The sequence below is a fragment of the Dunckerocampus dactyliophorus genome, chromosome 19 (assembly GCF_027744805.1).
Source record: "Dunckerocampus dactyliophorus isolate RoL2022-P2 chromosome 19, RoL_Ddac_1.1, whole genome shotgun sequence".
Lineage (NCBI taxonomy): Eukaryota > Metazoa > Chordata > Actinopteri > Syngnathiformes > Syngnathidae > Dunckerocampus > Dunckerocampus dactyliophorus.
In genome coordinates this window covers 17,263,866-17,287,480 of record NC_072837.1, presented here as the reverse complement: position 1 = coordinate 17,287,480, position 23,615 = coordinate 17,263,866, and the positions used below count along the sequence as shown (strand labels likewise).

At 43.7% G+C, this 23,615-nt stretch overlaps 3 protein-coding genes across 4 annotated transcripts; 1 reads left to right on the top strand and 2 right to left on the bottom strand.

Moving 5' to 3' along the window:
• Nucleotides 1-122: 122 nt before the first annotated feature.
• rsph9 (radial spoke head component 9) lies at nt 123-1,939 on the top strand. The gene is made up of 5 exons (XM_054762236.1): nt 123-601; nt 953-1,109; nt 1,252-1,381; nt 1,455-1,601; nt 1,674-1,939. The coding sequence occupies exons 1-5, from the start codon at nt 375-377 to the stop codon at nt 1,832-1,834; spliced, it is 822 nt and encodes a 273-aa protein (XP_054618211.1). The 5' UTR covers nt 123-374; the 3' UTR covers nt 1,835-1,939.
• On the bottom strand, nt 1,823-4,901 carry mrps18a (mitochondrial ribosomal protein S18A). The gene is made up of 6 exons (XM_054762237.1): nt 4,738-4,901; nt 4,523-4,554; nt 4,115-4,219; nt 2,417-2,540; nt 2,283-2,352; nt 1,823-2,199 (listed from the first exon to the last, which is right to left on the bottom strand). Exons 1-6 carry the CDS (start codon nt 4,880-4,882, stop codon nt 2,055-2,057), a joined length of 621 nt encoding a protein of 206 aa, XP_054618212.1. The 5' UTR covers nt 4,883-4,901; the 3' UTR covers nt 1,823-2,054.
• A 2,972-nt stretch (nt 4,902-7,873) lies between these two features.
• Nucleotides 7,874-22,528, bottom strand: LOC129172314 (chloride intracellular channel protein 5-like). 2 transcript variants are annotated; one of them, XM_054761920.1, is made up of 6 exons: nt 21,351-22,528; nt 11,691-11,800; nt 11,471-11,596; nt 10,743-10,849; nt 10,308-10,489; nt 7,874-8,644 (listed from the first exon to the last, which is right to left on the bottom strand). In XM_054761920.1, exons 1-6 carry the CDS (start codon nt 22,197-22,199, stop codon nt 8,480-8,482), a joined length of 1,539 nt encoding a protein of 512 aa, XP_054617895.1. In that variant the 5' UTR covers nt 22,200-22,528; the 3' UTR covers nt 7,874-8,479. The 2 variants fall into 2 exon arrangements, with proteins under 2 accessions (XP_054617895.1, XP_054617896.1); XM_054761921.1 differs by lacking the exon at nt 21,351-22,528 and adding an exon at nt 14,255-14,454 and having other exon boundaries at nt 7,875-8,644.
• Nucleotides 22,529-23,615: the final 1,087 nt, after the last annotated feature.

Below are 23,615 nucleotides of genomic sequence, written 5' to 3'. Positions count from 1 at the left end.
TTAGACACATTCCAGTGTTTACCGTTGACCGTACAGTGGCTCACAGCGATGCATTTTACGTGTTATAATCGAAAAGTCTGTCGACGCCATTTTTTTATATTTACGGCCTGGCTCGTCACGGAAGACGCCCCGCACACACCAATCAGATGCTTTGTTTAAGCGCTGCTATGGCAACCAGGCAGCACTCGATAAGTGATGCTCAGTGAGTTCACCTGCGAGTCGAAACCCGACGACAGCGACGCAAAAGACTAACCAAATGATAAAAATGTGTGACTACTCGATTTATTGACATTACAGTCACCGAGCGGAATGTCCGGAGGTGCTGCCTTGCGTTAGCTAGCAAGCGAAGCGAAGTGTCGCCTGCGTCGATACCAATGGACGCCAATTCGTTATCCTACTTCCTGGAGCTGGTAGCCGGGAGCGGGTGCATTTTGAACTCGGAGCAAAGAGCAGCTCTGCAAACGTCACTGATTATTTTGAAAAAGAACTACAAATTCAACCGGGTGTTGTTTTGGGGCAAAATACTCGGATTAAAAGAGCATTACTTTATCGCTCAAGGGAGAAGGGGCGATGAGCTGAAGGACACGCAGCATTTCTACAGGTAACCAATGGCGGTGGGCGATACTGTAAATTTTGGTGTCCATCCAATACCAAGTCTGGTCAATATTGTCGATACTGATACTTTTTACTTGAATGATTTTGCCTTTAATTAAAATCAAACTAAAACACAGGTCAAAGATCAAAGGCAAAACAATTTTAAATAAATAATAATTATATTTTCAGCAACATATTTGGTTACTATGTAATATATAAATACAGTAACTATGCGGCTATGTAACAAGATTGATATTTGATAGTTGGATGCATCGGCCCACCACTACCTTTCAATGCAACTCAGATTAATTCGACTGATGCTGTATTTATCCTGTATTGCGGTGTGGGGTGCCTCCAGCTTCAACTGCATCGAATGGTTCCTGATCCCCTCCACCACGACTGAAATGATCGAGGACGTTTCCAAAACCGCCAAGGGCCGATTCGAAGGTGACCCGTCTTTTGTGTACGAGCAAAAGCAAGGAGACAAATTTGACGCTTCAGCCGAGGAGTCAACTGTGAGTATCACTTGAGTCAGGCTTGCCTTGCAGGGGCGCTCTGAACGTATCAGGGGTTGGGAGGGCACTTGTCAACAGCTCCCCCTTCAGGACACACCACAGGCTTTTTAGCGGTTTGTTTGGGGTTTTTTGGTGTGTTCAGAAGAAAGTGACCGAGGAAACCAGGCTCGCCGTGACAGTTCACCTCATCAACGAGGAAGCATCGGTGGTACCGCGGGGCGCCTTCATCAATACCACGCACGGGGTGGTCCAGATCAATCGAAGCTTTGGCGGTGACTACATATCAAGCTTTTACTTGAGGACCTACGCGGATGGTTGTTTGCAAATAAATGATTTGTCCTTCAGGTCTTTCTTACTTTCAAGCCGGGAAACTGGAACACTTTCTTCACTTTACTCAACCTAAGCACCTGAAGAAGAAGACCCTCCTGGAGATGGCCGATTTGAACCCCGCCTTGGACTTCCTGGATCCGCTGAGTGAGGACATTCCAAAAGGTAACAAGGGAAAGTGCTGTGTGAATTACTAGTAGGCACTGTGATCATCTTTGCGTGTGTGTTCATGTGTAGGATCATGGAGTCTTCAGTTTGAAGGTGCCAACAAAGTGTGCGTGATTCGCAGCCTGCTGTGGTTGGGCCTGACCTTCTACCACGTGACCATGACGCCGCTGCACGGATGCGTCTACATCGGATATGGAACCAAGAACTTGGACCTACCCTTCATGCTTTAAAAAGAAGTTTATTTTAAAGGGATAAACCTTTTTGTTTCATTCAGTTTGCACGCATGCAGAAAAAAAAATCTGAATAGTATCACTTTTAGTTCTCTCTAGGGGCTTTTTGGCAATAAACAACATTGATGTAGTCCGGGTTGGTGTCGCATCTTTATAAACAAAAATATCACTACACATAGAGTACAATAGACTTATTTTGCAAGTGCAGGCTTCGTATCCTTCAGTGTTTTATGTAAAGGGGCCTGGGACCGTAACGCACATTGTCCCGGAGCAGCGGGCTTCCAACGCACATGCGGTTCTTGCACCACTTCGGTCCGCGTTTATAGATGGGCTTGACAGACTTAATGGACCAGCGGGTCAGGTATCTGCGCAGGAGAAACAGACAGGGAAGAACAAGCTTTTAGTTTGGGTAACGGCAGGAAGCATAGTGTGTAAAAATAAACATCACCTGTTGAGTTGTGGCTTAGGCTTTGGGACGTGGCCTTCTGGAAGTTTGGGCCTGTGGTCAGGAAGCAGACCTTGGACCACAACACAAAAGGTCATTGTCTTTACATCACGACTAGCAAAGTAACGGTAACAAACCTGCTCTGTGAGCCATCTTCACACATTCGACGATCTTGCGATGCTCCTGTGGACACAAGCCAGTGATTCTTTTGGGCAGCATCCCTCCATCTGACCTGATGAACTGACTGAGCAGCAGCACATCCTAAAAAGTGTAAAAACAAAAACACCACAGCAATGAATGATTGCTGCTACAGGTGCACGATAACTATCGGGCCGATACAAGGAAATTATGACATCATACCAATAAATCCGAAAAAAAAAGTGCTCCTTTTTCTGCTGCCTGTGATGTTAATGGCCTGTTGTAACATCCCCTGAGCTCACATGTAAACAAAATGTTCACTTTCAGGGGAAGACATTTCACATGCTAGTTGTACCAAATGCTCCGCAATGAGGGGGAAAAAAAAAAACATCGAGCAAACAAAAAACTTATCAGCCACCTGAAACGCCAAGTGCCGCAGCATTTGAAAAGTGCAAAAGGTTTGCTAGAGACTTCCGTGGCATCACACCGGGTGCTCGGAGCGTGCGCCCGAATACAGGGCACCTTGCTGGGCCACGCCAGGTGGCTCCTCTTGCTCTATACTCCGGTTCTCCTGACCTCCGTAGCAGCACACCGGCTTCTCAGAGCATGTGTTTGAATACAGTGCACCTTGCTGGGCCACAGCTGGTGGCTCCCTCCACTCTATACTGTGGTTCTCCTGATAGTAGTCATATGGTAGTAGTAATTACCTCCAGGTGTGCACAAACTCCAGTTACATCTAAATAAAAAAGTAGATATAAAAAAGGTATCAGTAATCTTTACAATGTCGGTCTTGAGAAGCACAAAGTTATTGTGTTGGTGTGAAAAAAACGATATTGTGCATCTCTAATTGTTTCCCATACATTCATTTATAAGTGGCTGCCCACCACTAATAAATATGGACCTCCACAAAATGTTACTGCTGTTTTTGTTTGTTTGTTTTTTTAGATGTGGTGCTCCCTGCACTCACAACCACATGATAGCACTGTCTGGCTTGTGCTTAAAACACTGTACAGTAGACGTAGAGCATTGTTACTCTACATGGTCAGAGGCACGTCGGCTTGTTTAAGGAAGGTGCTCGTCAATCAACCAGCTTGACAACACAGTGGACACAGACATGGTCATCAAACAGAATGACAGTCCTACTCACAATATGCACCAAAAAAATATACAGCACAACCATTCTTTGTGGGTAACAGGGACTTTTCAAGGCACCCAACGCGCTTCACAGTGAAGTGGATGAAGCGTATGGTAATCTACATCTCTAACTACAAGTGCCCTGGAAATGGGCGGATATGTGGTTGCAAATTCGCACCTTCGGCCTCTCCGACCACCAGCATACATTCATACGCTAGTTGTCGGCAGCACTGGAGGTGGGTGACACAACGACACCCGCCCACAACGACTTGGTGGAGGGAGCGAGGATCAAACCGCCAACCTTCCGGTTTCTCCTGAGCCACCGCCGCCCTCCAATGTACCACCCTCCCAACACTAAGCGCTAACAACAAACAAGCTCCCCGTTAGAGAGCAGCACGTTGTGCAAAAAGCAATGAAACGCTGATCAGTTCGACAGGTGAATTCAAACGTTTGGAAAGGGTCAGATTAAGTTCACCTGTAAAAGGTTATAGTGCATTTTAGGTTAATCCTGGAATTTCTCCCAAATATCACTAACGTTTTGTGAGTAATGTATATTTATTTACCGTGTAGTTGTATTTGTTCTGCAGGTTCCATCTATAGATAGGACACTTGGCTGTGGGGTTTGGAGGTTGCGGTGCAGCTGGAAGAGCCAGGATTTTCCCTTCAATCTGGCAGAGATTGTCACATTAAAATCATCCATATCATAATCATCAGTAGTCGTTCATTTAAATTAAGTCATGCGAAGTGTCCCCAATCATCTGCAAAAGCATCTAACTTAACTCTGAACTCCCAGCAATAACGTCATCTAGCTAGTATATGAATGAACACAAACAGCTTCTATTTATGTCTGGCTAAAAAAAAAAAGATGCCATCGTGTTTCATAGAGAAAATACCGTCCATGCAACACAAAAGTCTTGCAATGGAGATGCACTGCTCAGACATCATTTATGGTTATTACAAGGTGTACTTACAGTTACTGTCTTGTTCTCTCGTTTTTCCACCACTGTAGAAATAAACAGACATTTAATTCTGTATTAACTCAATATACAGACCATACTAATAGAATAAATAGTACTATCTGGTGAAATCCATATTGTTCTATAAGAGGCTAGAAATGGGTGCACTATTAGCCGGCTAGCACTAGCTCACCATTTATATTTAACATCGCTGCGTTAAGCTGTCTCACCTTGGCGTATTCCTCTCCTATGGGTCACTAAAGACGATAACTGCGGTATCGTTATCCTTTGTAGAACACTTAAGTTCCCGTTAATACCGCAGTTTAACGCCGCAAATGAGTTCCACACGGACTTCAACACAACGGACGCCGCCATGTTTGATTCCTGACCTTGTTCGCTCGCTTCCGGCTTGTTGAAAGATTGAAAACAGCGCCGCTCTCGGACAGGAGGTCGGCCTGCATCCACTTGGTGGCGCAACCGTCACTGCAGTTAGTTACATGTCTGCTGATGTAATTCGCTTGGGTTTTGTCCATTTATCTATTGAGGCTTTCAAAAACTATATATATTGCCAAGAGGAAATTCCTTTTGACTGTTATAACTTGTATTTATACCTAAAGGGACCTTTATCAAAGGAGTTTTCTCTAAGGATGTGCTGGGTCAAGATCTAAATACAAGTTCGCTGCTAAAAAAAAGCTTTGAGGCGCAATGCGGGACAAAATTAAACACAAGGGAGAAAAACATGTGAGACTATTATGTGCAAGGGTAATAAATGTTTGGATTTATTCCCCTCATTCCCGTTTTCAGTAAAAAAAAAAAAAAAAAAGGATGAGGTAAGACTGCTTTCTTCATGCTGAGGAAGAGCTCGAACGACGTTTTGAAACAAGCCAAAGAAAACCAAAAGATTCAGGCATACAGTCTTCTTATCTTGATTAAAAAAAACAAGCCAGTAGAGATAAAGCATCGGATGGGTCTTTATCTGGAGAACACTGGGCCTTTAGATGATTGGCCATTTGTTACAATTTATCTCACGGAATCATCTGCTTGCATAATGGAAGCAGGTGGCTAGGTTAACTACACAGTATGCATTTATCTTCTTTTTCATCTTTAATTACCCACGACCTTACACGTTTCCAACAATGAAATAAATAAAAATAGTACTGGGGCACGTGTCACAAAACAACAATGGCAGACCCCAACAATATTGTAGCAGTTGTGAAGTAGAACACACGTTTGTGGCGCCCCCTATGGGTTGTGTTCAAAATGCTGTGAAAGATATGCTAGCATACATGCAATACATATACACTCAAAAGTTTTATAATTGTTAAAGAAATGGTCAACGACTTATGGACAATTAGTTGCTAAGTCCCGCCCATGCCCCTGCAAAGACATTTTTCCTTGATGGTGGTGGTCATGTTTGTCAACCAATCACGTGCTTGCCAGTCCCCTAAAGCTGTATATCAAATTGCGTGGTGATTCGGCAAAACACCTTAAAGTTACACTGGGTTTTTTTCATAGAGCACATCCAGGTCTGTGAGAAATTTCAAGTCAATACAGCTTCCATACATCCAACCATCCATCTTCTTCCGCTTATCTGAGGTCGGGTCGCGGGCGCAGCAGCCTAAACAGGATCTCATCCCCGATTCGGAGATGGCACTCCGACCTTTTCCAAGTGAGAACCGACTCACTCGGGCTCAGAAAAATAATCGCACAGGCAACACAGTAGGGGTGCACGTTTTGACAAATGTTCACCCTTTGGTGTGCAGCAGTGGGGTAGGATAGTGTAGTAGGGTTTTTCTTTTTTAGCCAAGTGACATTGCCCACTACACTATCTACGTAGTGCTATGCTATCAGAAAATGTCTTCCAGGTCCTGAAGCAGCAAAAATAGCCCCAGACCATCACACTACCACCACCACATTTTACTGTTGCTATCATGTTCTTTTTCCTAAATGCAGCGTTACTTTTACATCAGATGTAATGGGACACACACCTTCCAAAAAGTTCAACTTTTGTCTTGTCCAGACCACGGAGTATTTTCCCAAAGGTGATGGGGATCATCAAGATGTTTTCTGGCAAAATTGTGACGACCCTTAATGTTCTTTTTGTTCAGCAGTGGTTTTGGTTTTGGAACTCTGCCATGCAGGTCGTTTTTGCCCAGTGTCTTTCTTATGGTGGAGTCATGAACGCTGACCTTAACTGAGGCAAGTGAGGCCTGCAGTTCTTTGGATGTTGTCGTGGGGTCTTTTGTGACCTCTCAGATGAGTCGTCATAACGCTGTTGCGGTCATTTCGGTTGGCTGGCCACTCCTGGGAAGGTTCACCACTGTTCCATGTTTTCGTCATTTGTGGATAATGGCTCTCACTGTGGTTTGCTGGAGTCCCAAAGCTATAGAAATGGCTTTATAACCTTTCCACACTGAGATCTTAATAGGGGAGTAATCACTTTTTCACACAGGGCCATGTAGGTTTGGATTTGTTTTCTCCCTTAATAATAAAAAGTTTCATTTAAAAATTGCATTTATTAATATTTGTGTTGTTATTTACTAATATTTAAATTTGTTTAAAAATCTGACGCCATTAAGTGTGACAAACATGCAAAAAATCAAACACCTTTTCACAACAATGTACATACAGTGTATATGTACCAGGTGTGTCTGAAAAGTAACGGGGCTGAGTGTGCTGTATGAGCTATGGGCAAAAGAGGGATTAGCATAAAAGGGATTGTAACTGTAATCTCAGTTTTGCTTCGCTCAGTTGTGGCGGGACAACTCGTGGCTGCTTCACCGCGACAACGCACCTGCTCACAATGCCCTGAGCAACCGGCAGTTCTTGGCCGAGAAGAACATCACCGTGCTGGAACAACCTCCCTGTTCACCTGGCCTTGCTCCGTGTGATTTTTTTCTTTTCCCCGAGTTTAAGGGGGCCATCAAGGGTACCCGTTTTGAAGACGTGGAGGCCATCAAGAGGGCTGTAACGACGGAGCTAAGGAGCATTCCAGCAGTGCATAGAAGGATGGAAAAGTACATTAGACTTGAGGGGGATTACTTTGAAGGTGAAACCATGTAAACTGTTGTTTGGACTTGAAATAAATTGTGACACCAGTCCCTATATACATACATACACACATATACCTGTATATCCCTGGAGAACCCACGAGGACCCCCACACATATATATATATATATATATATATATATATATATATATATATATATATATATATATATATATATATATATATATATATATATACATATATATATAATGTATGTGTGTGTGTGTGTGTATATAATATAAACATCATGAAGCACAAACATTTTTACCATGCCCAACCCAAGAGTGCAGCAAAATTTCAAATACAGAAAGCATACATTAATGAAGCTTATAGGCCGGTTGGTTGTGGAAGGCCGCTGTCGTGGAAAATGAAGGTTCTGGAGCTGATGATGGACAGCTGTCCACACTGTAGGAAACATGTTGTCTCATTTTTCCTGGGAAAGGGTGGGTGAAAGATGTGGAGCCAGGAGGGGGCCCGTGCATTTTTCGCTCCCTCCGGGTCGGAGGGGGTGGGGCGCTGCCCTTCACTCCTAACCCCCAACCCTAACCAATAATCCTAACTCTCAACTCCTGAAGGTTCTAAGCACTTGTAAGATATGGGGCAGAGTGGGGAGTGACGAGAAAGACTGAGGAGACAAAATGAGTAAAGTTTTAATGAGCTGGATGAGGACCATGTTGATGTTAGTGTGTCAGACAAAGATCAATAATAAACAGTGGAGTCAGACTAGACTAGTGGGTGGAAGGATAAATAAAGCTAAGCACCTGGACGTCACTGGGATTCAAAGCTTTACCAAGCATGAAAGGCTGCTGTGTGTCGTGATAGAAAATAAATACATATCAGCCAAGGACATTCTGTGTCACATGTGACATCCGTGGACATAAACTCTGTGAAGGGCACACGCTGGTCATATCCAAGGAGGATCTATTTGGCCAGCCTCTTGGCCACGTCCTTGTACGCCATCTCGATCTCTGAGCTGGCTGCGCACGTGTTGGTGAACTCGTCACGTGCCGCCGCATTCTTCAGGTACCGCCAGATCCCTGTCATGTTCGAGGGAATGTCGTAGTTTCGGTACTTCTTAGCCACGACCTGGAAGACACACAGAGCGCTAAAGTGGGTGCGGCTCTCCCTGACAGGTCACCTTGGATCGTAAGACTTTATCAGGAAAAAAGCATGAGCAACATGATTCACTGGTTCATTCATTTTATACTCATTTCGGGTGTTTTGCATGGTGACATTTTGATCAAGTTTGACAGGAGCACTAATCCATAGATAAGTAATCATCCTACATATCTTTTATTCCATATGTCTTGCATATGAATGGCTTGAATTTCAACTTCACTTTTTTTGTCCACTGATGATGGCGACGGTTTAAGTCTGCAGATTCATTTTAGGGATGACCCCATCCGATCTTCAGGATCGGGATCGGCTGCTGATCCGCGACATCGGGCCGATCCGGTTGCCGTATAACGTTTGTAACTCTGGGCCACACTCGAACACGGTAGGTGCGGTAATGCGCCTCGAAACACGACCACGCAGACACGCCCGCGGCGTACCGTGGAGAAGTTATTTTCACGTTGGATATTTGGCTCCATAGTGACAGCGGTAGTTCCCCCTCACTTTGTTAGCATAAGAGACAAGCAGTAAACCCAACGTATCGTCTTTGACTAACATAACATTCATGTTTTTGCAAACATCACAGACAATTTAGAGTTAAAAAAAAAAAAAACATAAAATATGCCAACCTTAAGAGAGTTAACATTGTTGGTTGATTTATTATGTTTTGGATATGTATGTTAAATAAATATAAGTATGTTAAAGGATAATATAATATATAATCCATGTTAAGTTCATTGCAATAAAGTAAAAAAAAAAACATACATAGAGAGGGTGTCCCAAAAAAATGTGTACACTTGCTGCAACAGTCTGTCAGGCCAAGTATTTGAGAAGACTTTCAGCAAGATGGGACATCCCCACACTACCATCGCAATGTCAGATCCTTCCTTGATGACATCTTGACAAACCCGTGGATTGGAGGGAGGGGCTTCATCGCATACCCTCCTCATTCACCAGACCAACACTAGACTTTTTGTTATGGGGACACCCAAAAGTCTACGCTATGAGATCTGCAACAGTCACTAAAATGAGTGCAGTCACTGAACGTGAACGCACGCAAATATCAACGGAATTGTTTGGAGATGCGTGCGATTCCAACGCTTGCGTTGCCAGCAGTGCCTGGACCAGAAGGGATGTCAGTTTGAGAAAAGGCAGTGACAAAACAATAAAGTGATCTTTGTAGATTCCATTACATCTTGAAAATACAACAAATTATAATAAAAAACTAGTTTACAATGATTTAAAGTGTGTACACGTTTTTTTTTTTGGGACACCCTGTATATATGTTAAACTAATGTATACACTTTTTAGACGTATGCCTTTTTCAACATTCAAAACAATTTAGCTTTTGTATCGTATGTGTTTTTTTGGACAATTTCGTTGGGAGTTTTTGGACCAAACGTAGGTCCATGTTTGGTAGACATGGTGGATAGTTTTGAATCTTCAACAAATCTAACAAAAGTTTTCACAAATATGGACCAACTTAGCCTTGAACCCAATTTAGCATCTTCAATGAAGCTAACACTGCTTTTGTCAACGTAGAAGACAAGCAAACACGACATCGAAATTGAATTATAGTCGACATCGTTTTTTGTTCTCTCCAGGAATTCATTGTGGTTTGTTGTGTTCTTTTGACCTTGACTATGTGCAGTTTAGGCAGCAGGTTACAGTCTGCCAGGGTCAGCTCGTGCCCGTCCAGGAAGCTTCGCTTGGAGGCCTTCTCCTCCTCCATGCTGTCTGCGTCAATCTCGTCAGGCAGGAGACTGTTCAGGTAGTCGTCCAGCTTCTGCAGCGCCCTTGTTAAACCTTTCTCCAATGCTGGGAGAAAAAAAAAACACAGTTTACAAACACTAAACACAAAATTGCTAGCCCTGTCTAATATGCGAGAGGGAAGATGAGCACCAGATGGCAGCAAAGCGACCTGGAAGAGGCAAATACTGGCCTTTGCTGCCCTCTAGTGGGCATTATTATCATTTCACACTGCCCTCCACAGTTAAATGTGTCTTTCATTTGAGATATTTTGAATAAGCACATGGCAACACTGGGAAATGTTTAAAGCGAGCGGCCTCACCATCGTTAGCATCCACTTTGGTGTTCTTGATGAAGGCTGAGAACTTGGCGAAGATGTCATTCCCGGCCGTGTTGGACTCTCTCTGCTTGGCCGCCAGTTTGGGATACCTGACAGCAGGCAGGAGTCACACATCTGGATCACATCAACACTCAGAACCACAACCAGAAGATGCTACATGCCCAGCTGACCCTCGTCCTGTAACTGATGGCCATTTGTAATCATGTTAAGAAAGATTGACTTCACACTCTGCAACTTTTCATGAAGGCTCGTCTGGCTTTTGTTGATATGACAAACACTGCAAACACAAACATTGCTCAGTTACATTTAATCATGTTTGATAAAGTATGCCTATTTATTTTGTGCTGTATTTATATCATATCAAATCTTCTTTTTCTTACTTTTCTTACTTTTATTCATACTCTTTTTTTCTAATGTATTATTTTTTTGGTATTTTATAATATATATTATATTATAACATTAATATAATATATAAATAATATTATTAACATATATTTTATGATAATATTATCACTATTGAATATGTTATTTTCTGGTATGAGAGAGTGCATGCACACACTGGACACTTCATTAGGTACAACTAAAATGCACATTAATAATATACTATATTAACAATAAAGCTAGTTGCATCATATTTATTGAACAATATGTTAAATAAGTGTACTCCATGGTGTACCTAATAAAGTGTCCACATAGGGCACATTACTGACTTGGGAGGTGCTAGCATCTCCTCCAGGAACTCCTCGATCTTGTTGATGTCCGTCTTGACCTCTCCATTGTAGGTGAGGAATGGCGGATGCGTGCCAGGCGCCAGGTTGTTCAGGTCCGCTGGCTTCCTGTACGAGAAGTGGGAAAAAAACCCAAAAAAAACGATGGACATGAAGAAGAAGAAGAAGATCCATGACATCATGACTGTGGTTGCTGACTTACCTCTTGAGGTCCACAGTGGTGACGTTGAAGACGACTCCTTTGAGCCAGAGGATCATGAAGAGACGCTGCGAGAAGGGACAGTTGCCGATGCTCTCCCCATCGCTGCCGGCCTGCACATAAGTGAAATTGGATTTATTTACGGCAGCCTTCATGAACTGGATGTACTATTAATAAAGCACAGGATTATACTTCACTCTCATTGGCAAGAAACCTATCCGTTTTAGGCAAAGGCCACAAATAGGAGCTTAATTATTCCTTGCATTGGTAAACATTCAAGAACGATAGGTTTCTGTTATTGCAAGAACCCTGTTGATTGTGGCTTCTCAGTGTAGCTGGGTTCAAAGGCCAGGTAGTCAACACTCATTCTTCAACTATCAAGAACAGTAGGTTTCTGTCAGAGCAAGAACCCTGCTGATTCTGACTACTCAAATGAGGTCTTTGTCTTCATCAATAATCTTTAAAGCAGGGGTAGGCGTTCAAAATATAATAACACTTCTATGCATTTGAATCCATCCATCCTTTTTCTAGCGCAATGCGGGTGGCCAGAGCCAATGCCAGCTGTCCTTCCAGGCCAGACACTAAAACTTGATAATTACTGGATAATGCGGTAGCCTACCCGGGTCACTGAGAGGCCAAGAAGTAAACTTCCCTTTTTTATAGGAGCTAGCTAAGTCTGCAGAGCAAGACTTGGCTAGACTTTGTCAAAGAAGGTGGTGAAAGGAAAGAAAGATACGGAGCACCAGAAGCCGCATTGATGGTACAGTGTTCCTTTGCTCCATCATTTAAAAAAAAAAATTTTTTACAGTGTATGAACGCTGTTACAGGCTGAGCCTGGCTCTTTAAGAACTGCATTGTGGGAAGTTGACTGTTGTAGTTCTGTGCTTAGTACAGATGTCTCTCTCTCTCCCCTCTCTCTTCTGTCTGCACCGCCCATTGTCTTCTGCATCCTGATTGGCTGTAGACCATTGTCAATCCCCAAACTCCACCCCCCACACCCCGGCTCCCCCACTCCCCCCCAGCCCGCAGTGCCACCCGAGGGAATAGCACCCTGGTCAAGCTAAAACCGCCACTGCTTGTTGTACTTTATTTGTCCAAGGGTGTCCACTACAGGAAAAATGATGTTAAATGTTCACTTCTCCATTTCATATGTCATGCTTGCATGGAGCGCACATTAAAAAGCCTTTAACAGACCTCTCAGCATAGATTGTTTGTGGCATGAGTGGCAAAAAAGTTTAAAAAAAAGGGATTGCCCTCCAAGCACAATCTTATCTCTTCCCCCTCCCTCTTTGCAAAACTCGGTAACAGTGGTGGTAAATGTTCAGTTGTCATTTGTAATTCTTTCTGCACCATCTCCTGCATGTAAAACTATAATTGTTAATTAAAAATGTGTTTTGTGTTAACATATTTGGGTGTCTGGAACGGATGATTTGGATTTACATTGTTTTCTATGGAAAAATTTGCATTGGTTAGAGTCCGATTTGGTTTGAGTCGGACCTTCTGGAACGGATTAATGACGTTAACCAAGGCACACCTGTACTTGGAAGTCTTCAAAGTTTGGGGCATGGCAGGTCCATGTCAGAGCAAGAACCCTATTGATGTTGAAATAATTCCAATTTAAGAGGTCATGTGCCTGTGGTGGTGTCCTACACGTCAATCACTTCCTGTCTATGAGGTGCGCTCATGTTCCACTGCTAAATGTGACACCTGACCTCCCTGTTGAATTATACATGATAATGCACACACACACACACACACACACACACACACACTCCCAGCAAACACCAGAACGCTCTTCAAACATGCCGAGTCAGCTGTGTGTGCACCGCCATGCCTGTGTTATTGTTCCAACAACAACACACTGACAACACTGAACCACTACAGGGTGATCACATGACACATCACGTACATGAGGAATGGATTGTATGGCCAATCAGTGAGGACATATGACTGGGCTCAGACTAATAGCTGGTTTTTATACTGACACGTGCCATAAGGTACTCAATATCAATCTTGTTTCCTGTTTTATTGTGAAGGCACTTCCTGTTTGGCTTGCAAATAGAGTTAATGCAAGAGTTGTTTGGATGCAGACTCTTTGTAAAGGCCAAATCTTTGTAGTAGAACTCATTACAGTGTGTACCTAATAAAGTGGGTCATCAGTGTTGCTATTTATTTGGATTTTGTTGTCGCCTTGTGTGTCCTTTTGTGCTCGCTGTCAAACTGTTTTGGGGTCAGACCAATCTAGGCCACATCTGCAGTGGAAACCTTGACAGACCCATTTTAAAGTGTACCGAATATATAAACATTTCAATTAGCAAGCTGGCCAGCATTCCCAGCAGGCTGCCTTTTACTAATTGCTTTTTTATTCCATCCCACCTGCCTCAGGTACACTGTGGTGTCCCAGGAGGAGCGGGGCAGAACAAACACAAGAAGGAGCTGCACCAGCGCCGCCGTGGCTGTGCTCCACACCGCATGAGCATCCAGGGTAACGTTACCTCTGCTATTGTGTTACTCGGCCTTTCCAGCACACAACACACTGACACACTAAACATGTTTTTTAGTCTTACCTTAACAAAAAGTTCAATATCAGGTTCTCTGTCAGCACCTGACATTTCTTCTTTCATCCCAAGCACAGTCGGTCTAGTGCAGCCTACATCCTACATACTCAAATGTCATATTCTCTCCGGTGTCCGTCAAAGTCATGTGATGCTGCGAAGTCACACAGGTGGCAGCTCAGAGATCAGATTTGTAGAAGCAGATGGAAGAGCAAGACAAGCTCTCACTGACGCTGATACAGGTGTCAGCCTGCACCACAGTGCTGGATTGTAGGGGGCGGAGCCCCATCAATACCACCACACCTACTCCTCCATCACCCATCCAAATGCTCATACTAACACGCTTCCATAATACTTTATTCATACAGAAACACATCAATCATTTTCAAACCTTTTCATGACAAAATATGTAGAAAGTTGATCAATCAAAATGACAAATGTATCATTTTAAAAAGCATAAAATTTATATTTATATATATATTTATATATATTTATATTAATGTTTAGAGCAGTTGAAAAGTTGCAAGAATGTACATTTTCCGCTGTTGGAGACAAAAAAGCGATTTATTGTAAAGAAGCATTCAAGTGAAATAGGCTGTTCATCAGCTCATCAAAAGTTTCAAACAATAGCTAAAAAAAACCTAAAATAGAACTCAAATGTAGAAAAAAGGAGTGAGTAATGAGTAGCTGTGCCATTCTTGTTCATGAGGTGAAAATGGCTTTGGGCATGCTTGATGCCAGTGTTTCCAGGAGGCTAGTGGGAATGTTGCTCCAGGTGGTGAAGATGGCTTCACGGAGGGCATCCACTGTCTGGAACTGATGTCCGTTTTTGTAAACTTCCCTTGCCATCCATCCCCAAATGTTCTCCATTGGATTTAGATGAGGGGAACACACAGGATGCTCCAAAAGAGTGACCTGATTCCTCTGGAAGAAGTCCTTTGTGAAGTGCAGCGTTGTCCTGTTGAAGAAGCCAGTCATTACCACACAGACGACGACAGTCTTCAGTCATGAGGGATGCCCCCTGCAACATCTCCACATAGCCGCCTGCCGTTTGACGCCCCTGCACAACGTCATGCTCCATTGTTCCATTGAAGGATTATGACGGCGGAAAACATCTCAGGTGGGATCTCCTTGTCATGCAGTAACGTTGGAAGCCATCAGGACCGTCAAGGGAGAATAAAACTTTCTTCCACCTTTCAATGTCCCATATTTGGTGCTCTGCTGCAAATTCCAAACCTTGAAGCAGACGAGGCCTTTGAAGACATTTTTTCGTCTTAAAAGCCTTCTCTGGCAGATGGCGTCTGATGGTTATCGGACTGCACTCGGCACCAGTAACAACCTTCATTTGGGCCAAGGATGGTCCCGTGTCTTGACGGACATCCTCTGGCTCATTTTTTGGGTCTACCATTTGACTTTTGTGTTCCATGAGCCTCGGGATGTTTGAAGAAGTTTGAAATGACTGTCTTACTGCGTCCAACCTCAGCAGCAATGGCGCGCAATCCCACCGCGCTCAACGAGAGAAAGCTTTTTTGCCTTTGCCATCAAGAGACCATGACAGTATGAATACCTGACACTAAATCATAGTCAATCCACATTTTTGTCAACATTTCGCCTTTTTTTGACAAGCTGATGAACAGTCTATTTCACTTTAATGCTTCTTTGCAATAAATTGCTTTTTTGTCTCACTCCCATTTATTCTTTTTTTCATTTTAAGTCTCTACTTAGAACCTCCTTAACATCCAAAATGTACATTCTTGACATTTTTCAAATGGTCTTAAAATTTTGATTAAAAGTATATGTTTATCGTTCTTTTTACATATTAGGACACTTTTAACATTTTATAAATATTTCAATTTATACATTTTATCAACTTTCTACATATTTGTTCTTTAAAATGTTTTCAAATATTAAAAAAATCATTTAAAACCTTTTTTGTGACCTACTGTTTAATGTCCACAATTTGATAGACAAAAAACATATCTAGGAGCAGCACAGAAAATAGGAAGAATATAATGTGCATGGCTTAAAACTAGGTCTGTCAAAGTTAGCGCGTTATTAACACACTATATTTTTGACAATTAACATGCGCGCGTCCTGTTTGGCCCTCGGCCGACGCCGTAGTTTGAGGACGCAGCGGTCACCGTGGAGCTACAAGCCGAGCAAATATTGAGCAGAAATGAATAAAGAAAGGGGTATTTTGATCGGTAAATTTAGCTTCAAAGAGCTGGCAGATGGCTCTCGCAACAAGACCAAAGTTATTTGTATGTACTGTAACTGTGATTGGAATTGTCACGGACGATGTCGTCAACTTGCCAGAGAGAAGCAGGAAGGCACTTCAGCGCTGGCGATATTTTTTCCATTGATACAGTGGTACCTAGGCATACGAGTGTCCCAATTAACGAGAGGTTTTTTTGGATGCGAGCCGTCTCTGGGCTGATTTTTTGCTTGGCACTGCGAGCTTAAATTTGGGTATGAGCTACTAGTTAACCGCAGGCATAGCTGAGGACACCTATGTAGGGGCTTTTGTCAATGCAGCTAGAAGCGCTGGCTAGAATTAGCAGTGCACTAGCTAGTCATCAACACATCAGTAAAACAAACGTACATTATAGCAATCTAATTCATCTCATTTGTTATTTATTGTGTAAAACTATGACAGGAACAACATCAAATTCCATTCCATTCCATTCCATTTTCCTCCGCTTATCCGGGTCCGGGTCGCGGGGGCAGCAGTCTCAGTAGGGAAGCCCAGACTTCCCGGTCCCCGACCACCTCCTCCAGCTCCACCGGGAGGACACCGAGGCGTTCCCAGGCCAGCTGTGAGACATAATCCCTCCAGCGTGTCCTAGGTCTTCCCCGGGGCCTTCTCCCGGCTGGGCATGCCCGAAACACCTCACCAGGGAGGCGTCCGGGAGGCATCCGGACTAGATGCCCGAGCCACCTCAGCTGGCTCCTCTCGATGTGAAGGAGCAGCGGCTCTACTCTGAGCTCCTCTCGGATAACCGAGCTCCTCACCCTGTCTCTTAGGGTGAGTCCCGCTACCCTACGAAGAAAACTCATTTCAGCCGCTTGTATCCGCGATCTCGTTCTTTCGGTCATGACCCAAAGCTCATGACCATAGGTGAGGGTGGGAACATAGATCGATCGGTAAATTGAGAGCTTTGCCTTCCGGCTCAGCTCTCTCTTCACCACGACGGTCCGGTACAGCGACCGCATTACTGCAGACGCTGCGCCGATCCGCCTATCGACCTCACGCTCCAACCTCCCCTCACTCGTGAACAAGACCCCGAGATACTTGAACTCCTCCACCTGGGGCAGGACCTCATTCCCAACCCGGAGGGAGCAATCCACCCTTTTCCGACTGAGAACCATGGCCTCGGATTTGGAGGTGCTGAGTCTCATCCCAGAAGCTTCACACTCAGATGCAAACCGTCCCAGTAAACGCTGCAGGTCACAGCTCGATGAGGCCATCAGGACCACATCGTCTGCAAATAGCAGAGATGAGATCCTAGTGCCCCCGAACTGGACTCCCTCGACACCTTGGCTGCGCCTAGAAATTCTGTCCATGAAAATTATGAACAGAATCGGTGACAAAGGGCAGCCTTGGCGGAGGCCAACGTTCACTGGAAACAGGCTTCACTTACTACTGGCAATGCGAACCAGGCTCCTGCTCCGGTTGTACAAGGACTGAATGGCACGTAGTAGCGCGCCACCAATCCCATACTCCCGGAGCACCTCCCACAGGACACTGCAAGGGACATGGTCGAATGCCTTTTCCAGGTCCACAAAGCACATGTAGACCGGTTGGGCAAACTCCCAAGTACCCTCCAGGACCCTTGCAAGGGTGTAGAGCTGGTCCAGTGTTCCGCGACCAGGACGAAAACCACATTGCACCTCCTGTAGCCGAGGTTCGATTAACGGTCGTACCCTTCTCTCCAGCACCCTGGAATAGACTTTCCCAGGGAGGCTGAGGAGTGTGATCCCCCTATAGTTGGAACACACCCTCCGGTCACCCTTCTTGAAAAGGGGGACCACCACCCCAGTCTGCCAATCCAGAGGTACTGTTCCCGACTTCCACGCAATGTTGAAGAGACGTGTCAGCCAAGACAGTCCCACAACATCCAAAGCCTTGAGGAATTCAGGGCGAAACTCGTCCACCCCCGGAGCTTTGCCACTGGGGAGCATTTTGACTACCCCAGATACCTCAGCCACGGTGATGGAACTGTCCGCGTTCGTATCCTCAGTCTCTGCTTCCTCTATGGAAGGTATGTCAGTGGGATTGAGAAGGGCCTCAAAGTATTCCTTCCACCGCCCAACTATATCCTCAGTCGAGGTCAGCAGGCTCCCGTCCCCATTGTGGACCGGGCACTGCTTCCCCTTTCTGAGGCGCCATCAAATTAAAAGCACGAAATTAATCCAGACCCACCAACCTTGTTTTTTAGAGAGGTACCACAAATATGCACATTAGCACTCAATAAGGTCATCAAATCTTACCTTCATGCATTCCCACAAATATCGGCACCTGGGAGCAAATGTGAGGTCACAGAAAAAGGGAAAAAAACAGTATAGTAATCCATCTGTGTGAACTTCTCTAGGAGATAAATAAAGTTGATGAATCTGTGCAGCGTGTGACAACTGGAGAAGGTGCGTTCAAGGACAGTCAAACAAAGTGGGACAAATCACCGCTCACATTCAGCATTCAAAAAGTGGGGGATTTTTAACTGTATATAATTTTTCAACCCACCATCCACCAGTACGAGCCTGGGCTTTGCTTTTCGGAGAGGTTGTGTACTGAACAAATATGCACATGGTAACAGCATTTGTAACCAAATGTGAGGTGAAAGAAAAAGGGTAAAGATACAGAAAATAGTAGTCTATCTGTGCAACGTGGGACAAAGTTAGAAGGTGCGTTCAAGGACCCTCAAACAAAGTGCGACAAAATGCAACTCACATCAAACAACCAAAAACTGTAGGATTTCTAATTATATATTATTTTTTGAATAAAATAATGGCCCATATTTCCAAAACGTACATTCCTTTACATAACATTTTATGTCGTTATCGTTGGAGTTGCGTATCAAAGAGATTTACAGCCCTACTTATTATAGATACAAACTTTTTTCATCTGCAATTAAATGCGATTAATTATGAGTTAACTATGGACACATGCGATTATAATCTCAATTACATATTTTAATGGATCGACAGCCCTACTTAAAACGTTTTTGGGGGGGTTAGTAGTCTATGATTATGTTTGTTTAAACACATCTCCTTACAAAAGTGCTCCAAATAATTGTGTGATTGTGAGGGCATCACACTGACAGTTCCCTTCAGGTCACCCCACACATTTTCAGGTAGCTTAAGGCCTGTCTGGAAAACCATTGTAAAACGTTTCATTTTCTCCTGGGGAAGCCACTTTTGATACAGCCCTTGTCCCGGCTCTCATCATGAAGTGCTTTCTTTGTCTATGTACGGTATAGAGGCTTCTGTTTAGCCTTCACATCCTGCACACAATAGAAAATAACATGAGCTCACCGTTAGGTCTTTTAGCACTGATAATAAAATGTGAGTCAACGTCGGATGAGCTACAATGTAGACACCTAAAAACCTTACCTCAGCATTAATTAGAATTTTTAAAGTAAGAAATCCTGCTTGGTGCCTAGAAAATGTGCAGGAGCTGTCATCTTAGCATGAACTTACCCTCGAGCATACGATAATACAGTGTGTCTTATTGTTTTCACACCTTTTGCAGAATTAAAACCAGAATGTGTAACTCCCCCTGTTTAAAATAGTGTTGCCACCCCCATTATAGGAAATAATCCTTTGGAAGAGGATGGTGATAAAAATCATCAGAAGTTTTAGAGGAAAGGGAGACAAAAGCAGCAGAAATCAGTGACTTGCTGAGCTAATCATTCACTCACATGTCAAACAGTAACACTGAAACACTTTTCATTGGACCACAAACTTTGACTTTGAGAAGATGTTCCCTCGTAGTTTTATAGAGTTGTTGAGAAATGTTTCAGGGTGTGATGCAGTGACCTCTGCTCGGCGTTTATTAGCAGCGTGACACAACACAAGAAGATAACCCATCCTTGCTCGCTGTGTCATAAATATATGGGCACTCCCAAAGCATGGCTTTGCAAACATACGAGCGCGAGTCTACACACACATTCGCAGAAGAAACCTGCTCATGCAAGGCCTCCACGAGCCACTAAACTAGTTCCTTATTAAAAGTATCAGTCATTTGTTTACGTTTGCAGCCACCAGCAGCAAATGAGCACAATATTAGAAATGGCCCTCAGTGCAAGTACAAGTACGCCAATAAACTTGTTTTAAAACAATGACCTCTTATAAATGACTTTACTTGTTTTTATTATGTACATTATCTTCTGGAGGATGTCCAGTTTTACGAGTGTACTTATTTATTCGGGCCCAAGTCCCGTGAATGCCCTATTGGATCTGCAATGTTTACTGCTATTGTATTATTCTCTGCCTTTTCTCGTGTTTTAGGGTGCCTTAACTTGCATTACAAACTCAGCAGAGTTTGCACGCATGTCAGGCCCAGTGAAAAATGTCCCGAAAAAGAACCCCTTAAAACTCACTCAGAAGTGCATCGTATACTTTTTTTTTTTTTAAATGAGCCCCCACCACCACTCCGTGGCTGCCACCCATCACAAAATTTGGTGGAGACGGCTTTCATGACAGAATGCGCAAAAAAGTCTTGAGAAGCTACAGTATGTTTCCAAACAAGCAGGAAGTTCGCCATTTTGGCCAAAATCAGCGATGGTCTTTTGACAAACTCCTCCAAGAGACGGAGACCACATCTACCCAAATGAAAAGCACGCATTCTAGACGTGTGGACGATGACAAACTGCAACCCTAGAATGTGTGTGGGGCTTCATTCTCACTCTATTTGCCGCAAAACTGTAAACGTTAATATCTCAACTCCACGAGGTCAGGTCTTGATCATAATTGGTCCATATGATGAAGATGACTTCATGAGTTCAACATGGTGGCAATGGGTGTTCAACTCATGTCATCACTGGTTTGGATATCAATGAATCTTCTTCTAAATGGGTCAAAAAGATGACAAACTTTGACATTTTCCTACCTTGACGTAGAGCGAGATCTCAGGATGTCCAGGGTCAGCGAGGCTGCTCTCGTCTAGGCTGACGTTCTCCAGAGTCTTCAGGCTGTAGTCCACAGACTCCTCCGCCTTGGTGTCCGAGTGCTTGTAGGCCATCAGCATACCATCCTCGGCGTTGTCCTCCTCAGCGGAGGCGGAAGACGCAGAGGATGTGGAAGAGCGCCTGGACTGGGCCTGGTTCACCTCCTCTGGTTTGACCTCCTCCCTGTGGACAACATCTGGCTCCTTGGGAACGTCTTCCATCTTCAATGCTGCCTCCCCCTCCTCTTCTTCATGGCTACTAGATGAAGAAGAAGAAGAAGAGGAAGAGCGGCTGCGTGTGTCTCCGTCTCTGGTGTCCATGTAGTCCGGGGAGGTATGCTCTTCCTCGGCGGAGACGTGGACCTGCACCTGGCTGATCTCACGCCTCTCGTGCTCCGAGTCCGAGTTGTCCGAATGATGACGTCGCATAATTCCATCATCGGCTGAGACGTCCATGTTGAATTGGATGTTCTGTGTGATTTTCAAGGACAAGGAGTGGAGAAGAAGGTGGTTCCGCACCGAGTGAATGTCTGCAACGGGCAAATTCCAGAGACACCTCCCAGAGGACCTTTGAGCCAGTGGCTTAACTGATGATTTACCACCACAACAACCTGCAGCCACATTGAGACCATGTGCGAAGGTGACACGACAAAGATAGCGAGACTCATTCACACTGGACCCAAAATCATCTTTTTTTAAAGCACAATTCTTGTCTTCCCTCTCAAATATAAGTTTCAAATTCAACTCCCTATTTTTTTCCTGCTTATAAAGTGACACCTGCACATTTGCCATTCAGCAAATTAGCGGGTTTCTGGTAAAAAAAAAAAAAAGTAAATTAATTTTTTCGACATTTTTTTCTCTGAAAACAGTCTGTTTTTTGACAGAAAGCACATCTCCTTCACCCTACGTTGGTAAGAAATTATACAAATAAAATAAAGTAGAATCCTCATCACTGCAGACGCCGCACCTATTCGGCTGTCGCTATCGCGTTCCATCCTTCCCTCACTCGTGAACAAAACCCCGAGGTATTTGGTAATGGTTTCATGTATTTTGAACGTGGATACAAGTTACATTGGAATACATCACATAATACAAGTCACAGTTCCACACGTCCAAAAGGAGCAGGAAGAAGCAAAGCCTATTTAATCCTACCCCCCATCCGTTTCATATCTGTTGCTGTACATTTATTCACTTCCTGTATTTCATGTGTGATTTTTTTAATACACAGAAGAGTGATAAGGTAATGTAACAATATGGTAATGTAATTGTCAAGGTTTTTCAACAATCATAACAAATAGTAATCATAAATAATAATGTAATGATAAATAAACAATAATAAATTAGGGCTGTCAAATGATTAAAATTTGTAATCAGATCAATCAGTTTTCAAATTAATTAATCATGATTAATCACCATGTCACACTACGTACAGTACATCAAATTACCTTATCATATTACATTATCATTTTCCTATATATTTTAAACTAGCAAAGAGTACATTTGGAATACAGAAAGTGAACAAATGTATTGCAATTGATTTGAAACGGATGGAGGGTAGGATTAAATAAGCTTTGCTTCTTCCTGCTCCTTTTTGGACACGTAGAACTGTGAATTGTACTATGTGATGTATTCCAATGTAACGTGTATGCATGTTGAAAATACATTAAACCATGACCATCGTCATGTTTGAAATACAGTACGTGTCATGTGCTGTGGTGTTGCTTTGCTGCCGCCTGTCTGCCATATGTTGCAGTGCACCGCTGGTCCGGCAGGGGCGAAGCTGCCTCCAGTTATCTCCACTGGCTTTTAAGCATGGCTGGAACAGCTCGTCGACGCCAGATCGTACCTTCATGCGCACCTGCTCTCCGCTCAGCCCGGCCTCGTGGTGTATCTTGCTCACGCTGTATTCTGGCTTTTAGCATTTGCCTCGCTGCCTAGTTATTCCTCGCCTTGTGTTACCTGCAGCTGTTTTCAGTTAAGTACCACTCGTTCTTTATCCTGCTTGACTTTTTCCTCAGCAGCGTCTTACTTCAGTCGTGTACCCTTTTCCCTTGCACCTTTTCTGCAAGTGCTTTTTGTTCTCAGTGTTTTGGGATTTTTTCGTTACATTTTAGGACAGCTTGTTGCCACCTTTTGTTGTCTGTATTTGTTACCTCTTTGTGAGGACACTTTTTGTATTAAAAATTTTTGGTTACTACTCAGATTGTT